This window comes from Hemiscyllium ocellatum, chromosome 8, assembly GCF_020745735.1.
Source record: "Hemiscyllium ocellatum isolate sHemOce1 chromosome 8, sHemOce1.pat.X.cur, whole genome shotgun sequence".
NCBI classification, from domain to species: domain Eukaryota; kingdom Metazoa; phylum Chordata; class Chondrichthyes; order Orectolobiformes; family Hemiscylliidae; genus Hemiscyllium; species Hemiscyllium ocellatum.
Window position 1 is genome coordinate 108,216,666 of NC_083408.1, and position 8,715 is coordinate 108,225,380.

Sequence of the window (8,715 nt, forward strand, 5' to 3'; positions counted from 1 at the left end):
CGCACAGATGGCAAAGAACTGAGTTAGACCCGCAAACATTTGAGAGCGCTACAGAATTCAACTAAAACAAATAAATTACTTTCTAAACATAAAATCAACATTGAAAACCTGGAGGATATTTTGAAAGCAGTCCCACGGTAATTAAACAAAACAGTCTCTGTCCAGAAGAAAGACTTTCTTGTTCAATTCAGTCTTTTTAATCACTTGGAAAGGGACAGCTCATGGTGGTCTTTAACGTGGCTTTTGTGTAACTTGAAGACGGGCGAGGGGGTAAGGTTCTCTTGCTTGTCTTGATGCTTTTCGTAAAACACAAATTTAATCTCGGGTTGCGAAAGCTGCCAGAATATGTTGGTATTTATGGCCCAGTGTTCGGTGCCCATTGGCAGTGATAGGTCTGCCCATTGAACTGGGCAGAGGAGCGATTGGAGGCACTGCCAGGCACAGGGGAAATAAAGCAAAACACGGTGGCTTTGGCCGGACATCAGAATCAGACGGAGAGAAGCTCAGCAGAGCTCGGCAGCGCCTAAGGAGAGAAGGACGTGGTGGTGAATGGTTGGCATCTGGTAATGACTGAAATGGCTTCATTGCGTTGGATATCTTCAGTGATTCTTCTTCAGATGACCCCCAGGATGTTATACGTCCAGTTGAGGGCTGTGGGTAGCAGCTGGAATGGGAGCCGGGAGGTCGTGGGGGGCGTCGTTGCCAACCTTTGCCCCCTGTTTCAGACAGTGTTGCTCAAGCCATGCCCTGACCCCTGCCAGGCTGTAGAAGAAGGGCCCCTTGCCCCCCAAGTACACGATCTTCTCGTCCTGCACGATGCAGAACCTCTCGAAGGAAACGCCGTACGCCACGTTGCTTTCGTTGTCCATGCAGTCGGCTACCACCGAGCACTGGGGGGGCACCGGGAAGTGCCGGAGGAGGAGGCTAGCGGCGGAACACCTCTCGGTCAGGGTGCGATGACGGGGCAGCTGGAAGGGCGAGGTGGCAGCCCAGCCGTCTGAGGGGTGAGCTTCATCGATGTAGACCAGCAGGAAGTCAGCGCCAGCCTGGTACTCCTCCGCCGTGCGGCAGAAGGCTGGCAGGCTGGCCACGAAGGGGGGTCAGGTGGCCGAGCCGAAGTTGACCACCAAGGGTCGCCCAGGGCTGGCAAAATCCAGCAGGTGGCACTCCGCCAGGCCTCCCACCCTCTGCAGCCGCTCCGCCTCACCTTGCCGCTCGCCCAGCCTCACCACCCGAGGGTTGGGGGCCTGGCCCCCCGGCCTCACCGGCTTGGCGGCGTCCAGCAGGAAGCTCCTCCACACCGTCTGCATCCCCTCCACCGTCAGCATGCGGGGCACTCCATCCCCAGCTCCTGGGCCGCTCAGGCGGGACACTGCCTGCTTCAGCAGTACCACCGAATCGTACACCGCCAGGAACAGGCAGCTGGAGAAGAAACCCGGCAGGATCTGCAGCTTGATGAGCAGGTCGACACTGAGCAAACCCATTCCTGCCCCTTCCCCTTCCCTCCCTCCCACCACCCTCCTCTACCTCTATGGGGAGGAGGGGTTAGTGCTGGGAATTGGGGGAGAGAGAGCAGAAAGGAGACCCTGGGGTCTGTAGCTGTCTTTTTCTCCCCCAGGCGGACGCTCTTACACTTTTCAAAATGCTGGGAAAACTATTCCATCACTTTCGTTTATAACTCTTATTTCAGCTTAGCCAATGTTATTCTCCACTGTCTCTGCTAAAGTCACTTTTGGAGCTCTCTCTCTCTCGCCTCTCTCCTATCGTCCTGTCTCCCTCTCTCTAAATTTCCATCTCTCCTGCCTCCCTCTCTCTCTCTATATTTGTCCTGCCCCTTTCTGTCTCACTCTCTCTCTCTATATGTACCTGTCCTGCCTTTCTCTCTCTCTCTGTCTCACTCTCCCTCTACCTCTCCTGTCCCTCTCTCCTGCCCCCTCTGTCTCACTCACTCTCTCCTGCCCCTCTCTCTCTCCTGTCCCTCTCTCTCTCTCTCCTGTCCCTTTCTCTCTCTCTATCTCTCTCTCCTGCCTCACTCCATCTGTCCTGTCCCTCTCTCTGTCTCACTCACTCCCTCTCTCTCTCCATCTCCTGACTCTCTCTGTCTGCCTCTACCTCTCCTGTCCTTCCCTCTCTCTGTCTCTCCCCCCAGTTTGCAGACGCTGCTCCCTTGAGACTAGTCCCAGAGTCTGTATGAGCCGCTGGAGTGCTGTCCATATATACCCAGAGCCCGGCTAATCTCCCGGAAAAATCTTCACGTGAGCAGCTCGCTTTGGAAAAGAGTCAACTTGGTGTTTCAAAAAAAACCGAACGCAGATTGTATTAAAGAAAACAGGATTACCAAAAGCTTCAGTGTCGTTCGTTGTTGGAAAGTAATAAATACTCACTCACACAGAGAGAGAGAGAGTTCAGTCTGAGTTTTGTTTTGAGTCTACTCCGGGAACTTTACGGTCAAAGTTTCATCAGTGAAAAAAGAGGAAGGACGTGCATTTGTATGGCGCCTGCAAAGCCCCAACAACATCGGCGAGGGCTTGAAGGCCAAATGGAGGCACTTACCGACGTGTCCCACTGCTGTAAGGCAAGGAGCACCATCCATCAGCCAATTCACGCACAGCAAGCTCCCACAGCCTCCCATGTGCTAACCAGCAAGCCATTAGCCTACAGTGCTGTTGGGATGGGCCTGGAGAGAGCTACACACACACACAGACTGAATATTTTGGTACCTTCACTGGCTGAGAGGTTCTGCGTGCAGTGAGAGTGATTGCCAATCCAGTGCAATCCTGTATATGGACAATCAGACAGAACTTACACCCTGAAGGAGATGGGAGGGCTGAGTGGCTGGTGGAGGATTGCAAACTCCAGAGAAGGAGCAGGTTCTTACATTGGTCCTCTGCAGGGAGAGTTGAATTTCAGTCAAAGGTAACTGGAAAAGCAGTATGGGCATATGGTGACTTGCCCAGGGATTAAGGAGCCCTCCGCACATTGCTGGAGTACTCTCCTGTTCTGCTGTGTTACTTAAGGCAAAGACATTAGTTGTAAATAAGTTGTCAGCTCTGAAGGGGTTAATGCTGGTGATTTCACAGCCTGATGATGGCACACAATGTTAGGTGGAGAATATGCATGAGGTTCCCCCCACCTTCACCAAGGAGACAGATGTACCAACTCTAGTTCCTGACGGTCTTTGCAATTTTGCCTGACCGCCAATGAAACCCAAACCAAGAGCCTTCACGGAATTAACTACACCTTGACGTTAATCTTCTTTTCCTGAAGAGCCAATTGTAGCTATTCTCCATCGCTGCTGGTCAAAAAGACCTAGACTCAGCAGTCGTAGAGTCATACAGCATGGAAACAGACCTTTCGGTCCAACTAGACTATGCCAAACATGTTCCCAAACTAAATTGGTCCCACTTACCTGCGATTGGCCCATATCCCTCCAAACCTTTCCTACTCATGAACTTTTAAATGTTGTAATGGTACCTGCATTCACCACTTCCTCTGTCAGTTCATTCCACGCATGAACCTCTCTCTCTATCACTCATATCTTTTTTAAAATCTTTCTGCTCTCACCTTAAAAATATATCCCCTAGTCTTGAAATCCCACACCCTAGGGAAAAGAGACTTGCTATTCACCTTATCTATGCACCTCCTGATTTTATAAACCTCGATAAGTTCAGCCCCTCATGCCCCTATGCTCCCGTGAAAAAGTCCCAGCCCATCCAGCCTCTCCTTGTAGTCAAACTCTCTGGTCTGGGCAGCATCCTGGTAAATGGTTGCTGAACCCAGAGATCAAGCTGATGCCCTTCAGCAGGGAGTTCCAGCTTTTTGACCAAGTGATAGTGAAGGAACGGCAACATATTTGCAAGACAGGATGGAGTGTGGCTTGGAGAGGAACTTGGAGATGGTGTATCTGCTCTCCTGCTCCTAACTGGTAGAGGTGAGGGTTTCAGAAGGTGCTTGTAAGGGAGTCCTAATGAACTCTCTATTGAATCTTGCTGATGGGTACACAGTTATGCCACTGTGTGGTGGTATCGAAGGTATCATGGATAAGGTGCCAATCAACCAGGCTGCTTTGTCCTGGATGAAATCCAGCTTCTTGCCTGTCGTTGGAACTGCACTCATCCAGACACGTGGGGAGTAATCCATCACACTCCTAATGTGTGCCTAGTAATGGTGGGCAGGTTCTGGGGAGTCAGGAGGTGAGTTATTTTTAGATGAGGCAATGATTCTGAAAGGGTTGCTGGGTGAATTGCATCAGATGCAGTCAAGGTCATGATGCAACACAGTCTGTCAATGGATGTGACATATGTGATGCCTGGCAGATGTAATTGTCCCTGACTAGTTAATGTTAAATGTGTCTATTGCTATTATTGCAATAAACTATACCAGGTTACGTATGACAAGATACTTGTTAAGAACATCTAACAGTATATCCTCCAGACCATTAGAGAGACCTGAGGCATAGAAAGGAGGATTATTGAAAGGGGACCATCCCAAAAATCATGCCATTGCTTGACATTCTTAACCCAGTACAACATTAATCATTAAGCACTCCCAAATTCCTCGCCTATGACCTGCTCTTGTGGCCGTAGTTTTTATATAGCTATTCAATTCAGTTCCTGGTCAATGGGAATTACAAAACGATGTTGAATTATTTTGTCCGTCATGGGGCATGGCCATCACTCACTGGGCCAGCATTTATTGGCCGTCCCTAGTTGCCCTTGAGAAGGTGGGGATAAGCTGCCTTGGTGGACTGCTGATTGGGCTGAATTCCTGACGAAAGGCTTTTGCCCGAAACATCAGTTTTCCTGCTCCTCGGATGCTGCCTGACCTGCTGTACTTTTCCAGCACCACTCTAATCGAGACTCTGATTTCCAGCATCTACAGTACTCACTTCTGCCTTGGTGAACTGATGAGCTGTAGATAGATCCACAATGCCTGCACAGTGGGACTTCCACAATGTTGACCCAGTGCCAGTGAAGGAATGGTGATATATTTCCAAGTCAGGATGGTGAGTGGCTTGTTTGGGGGGGTAGGGAAGAGAACTTGCTTTTGGTGGTGTTCCCAAATAATCATTTAGCGGTTCAGTGATGGTAATGTTATTGAACGCCAAGAATAATGGTTAGATTCTCTGTTGTTGGACATGATAATCGCCGGGCACTCGTGTAGCGTAAATGTTTGTTTGTTCCCTTCCAGCCCAAGAGTGAAGGTTACCAAAATCTTGCTGCGTTTAGACACGGATTGCTCCAGTATCTGAGAGGGAAGAAATGTAATCATAAACTGTGATGATGACCAGAACAGATCTTCATTGTTTGGGGGACAAATATTGACCAGGAATCCTGCTGTTCTTTAAAATAGTGTCCCAAAAGCCTTTTTGATTTAACTGAAAATCAGATTGAAAAAGACAGCACCCCCTAACATGTGGCACTCCCTGACCGAGACCGTTGTCCTCGATGTGAGATATACTCCCCGTGCCTGTAAAGGAGTTCAATTACTTCAATTCCCCAGCGGGAACTTAGAGCTGCTGGGCTGCTGAACATTACCCACCCTCCACCCCCACCAATGAGCATTTTAATCATCTCTTCATGCCCAAAATCCAATCCCTTTGGTGAATTCATAAATGCTATTATCTTCCAGGAACCATCCCTGACTATCACATGATCGAATCAATGATTTATTTCACGTTGTCTGGAATGTGGCAAAAAGATCTCATTGTAATTTACACAAATTGATCCAAATCCTGCTGCAGGATCTGTTGAACGTATTCTTGGTCAGAGTGTAACCAAGTACACTATACTGCCTTAACCATGTCATTTACCTCCTCCCCCATCACTGCCCTCAGGATGCATTACCTTCCTGTTACTCTGGTTCAGTCAGTACTATTTTTACCTCCATGCCATTCTGTAGGTTTAAATCCTACTTCAGAGGTTTAATCACTCAGTCAAGGTTAACGTTCCCAGTGTCAATAACAAAGAACTGCTGTACTGTCTTAAGTTAAAAATCACACAACACCAGGTTATAGTCCAATAGGTTTAATTGGACGCACATTAGCTTTCGGAGCGACGCTCCTTCATCAGGTGATTGTCACAATCAGATTGACGCAATCACCTGATGAAGGAGTGACGCTCCGAAAGCTGGTGTGCTTCCAATTAAACCTGTTGGACTATAGTCTGGTGTTGTGTGATTTTTAACTTTCTCCACCCCAGTCCAACCCCGGCATCTCCAAATCTTGTACTGTCTTAAGATGCCTCCCTTTGAACAAAGTTTTAAAGCAATTAAAGTCTTTTCTGCTCTCCAAGCAGGAGGTCAGTCATCGCAGCTTCAGGACATCTCTGCCGGACTTCCTCAGGGTAGTGTCCTAGGCCCAACCACCTTCAGCTGCTTCGTCAATGTCCTTCCCTCCATCATAGAGTCCAAATTGGGGATGATCGCCGAAGATTCCTGACTGTCCAGCACCATTCACCACTTTTCAGACACTGAAGTGCGTTATCCAGGCCTGGGCCAATCAGTGGCATTACTCAGTGGAGGTGGGAGGGGTGTGGGGTGCGGGTGTTCAGCAGACAGCAGCTCAAAGTAACCAGTGGGATAGCAAAAGGAATTGGAACTCCTTTACAGGCCATACAATGGCCAGCTCCAATATGAGAATCGACCAATTTTCCTGTGACATCCAAAGCCATTAACATCGCTAAATCTCCAATGATCAATATCCTGGGGGTTACTATTGATCAGAACCTGAACTGAGGTAGTCTGATAGACTGTACCCTGGTGTGAGCCAGTCTGATAGACTGTACCCAGGTGAGTCAGTCTGACAGACTGTACCCAGGTGTGAGCCAGTCTGACAAACTCTACCCAGGTGTGAGTCAGTCTGACAGACTGTACCCAGGTGTGAGTCAGTCTGACAGACTGGACCTGGGTGAGTCAGTCTGACAGACTGTACCCGGGTGTGAGTCAGTCTGACAAACTCTACCCAGGTGTGAGTCAGTCTGACAGACTGTACCCAGGTGTGAGTCAGTCTGACAGACTGTATCCCGGCATGAGTCAGTCTGAGAAGCTGTTGCTGCGTCCCAGAGTGCAACAGTCTAACTAGGACCAGGCAATCGATGTCATTCTCGCCAGCACTGCATAAATTCTGAGAATGAGTCTTTTTTTAAAAAGTTGACCGTCTGCACAGTTTGCAACTCTTAGAACTGGATGCACTTAGTCAGTGCAGAGGTCACTCCAAATAGACTGAGATTATTTTCTGTGAAACCCACTGAGCAAACTTAACCTGTGCTCATTCACTGACCTATTAAAAAACTTACCTCGTCATCTTCTGGCTGGAGTGTCAGTTTGAACCATTTTGGCCCAACTTCCAACCCACTGACCCTATCTCTCTCTCTCTCTCTCTCTCACACACACACACACACTCACACACACATGCTCCCTTTCTCTCTCACACTCTCTCACACACACTGTCTCTCTCACCCACACAGTCTCTTTCTCTCTCTCTCACACACAAAAATATGTACAAACTGTCTCTCTCACACACACCCACTCTCAATCTCTCTTACACACTCTCAATCTGCTCTCTCGCTCACAGTCTGTCTCATTCACACATACTCTCACTGTCAATATCTCTCACACGTACTCTCACTCACACACGTTCTCTCTCTCTTACACACACACATTCTCTCTCTCTCACACACACCCACTGTCAATTTCTCTCTCTCTCACACACACACCCACTGTCAATTTCTCTCTCTCACACACACACACACACTGCGAGCCCTTCACCCTAATCCCATCCCCAACACACAAGCTCTGCCTAATGGGGGCAGAAGACTTCACAAAATGCCACAGAGGTCTCTGTCGCCCTACCACGGCCATACTTGGAGTATCCCAGAGGGAATTCCATACCAAAGTGATCCAGTGGGGCTTTTAAGGAGAGGTCTACTGGTCTGATGGGAAACATACCACACACAGGAAACATTAACCTACCTTTTCAAAATCCTCACTGACTCACTGACTTGTTTCACTTTTGAACCATCATCTTCGAAGAGATTGACTGGCTAATTAGCACAGTGCGATTTGTGGGATCTTGCTGTGCACACAATAAACTGCCTTGTCTCCCCACAGTCAAACAGCGACCACATGCTCAATGTACTGGCTAATTGGGAGGTGTTTCATGATGACCAAGGTTGTGAAAGGCGCAAGGGAATACACCCCACTTGCCTGGATGGGTGCGGCCCCAAGAACATTCAACAAGCTTGATGCCATCCAGGACAAAGCAGCCCACTTGATGGGCACACATCCACAAACATCCACTCCCTTCGCCATTGACGCCCGGTAACAGCAGTGTGTACCATCTCGAAGACATTCACCAGGGCTCTTCAAAATAGCACTCTCCAAAACTAGAAGGGCAAAGGACACCATCTCCTGCAAGTTCCCTTCCAAGCCACTCACCATCCTGGCTTGGAAATATATCGCCGTCCCTTCACTGTCACTGGGTCAAAATCCTGAAACTGCCTCCCTCAGGGCATTGTGGGTCAACCCACAGCAGGTGGACTGCAGTGCTTCAAGAAGGCAGCTCACCCCCACCTTCTCAAGGGGCAACTAGGGATGGGCAATAAATGATGCCCATGTCCCATGAATGAGTATAACAGTATGAGGCAATTTGAAGCAACCAGTTGTATACTGGTGCATGGGCTTTGATGCTTTCTCCTGTCCTGTCTATCCTGAGAG

General features: G+C 48.9%; 1 protein-coding gene across 1 annotated transcript; it reads right to left on the reverse strand.

Moving 5' to 3' along the window:
- Positions 1–632: 632 nt before the first annotated feature.
- On the reverse strand, positions 633–1,484 carry dio2 (iodothyronine deiodinase 2). The gene has a single exon (XM_060829004.1). The coding sequence runs from the start codon at positions 1,482–1,484 to the stop codon at positions 633–635; it is 852 nt and encodes a 283-aa protein (XP_060684987.1).
- Positions 1,485–8,715: the final 7,231 nt, after the last annotated feature.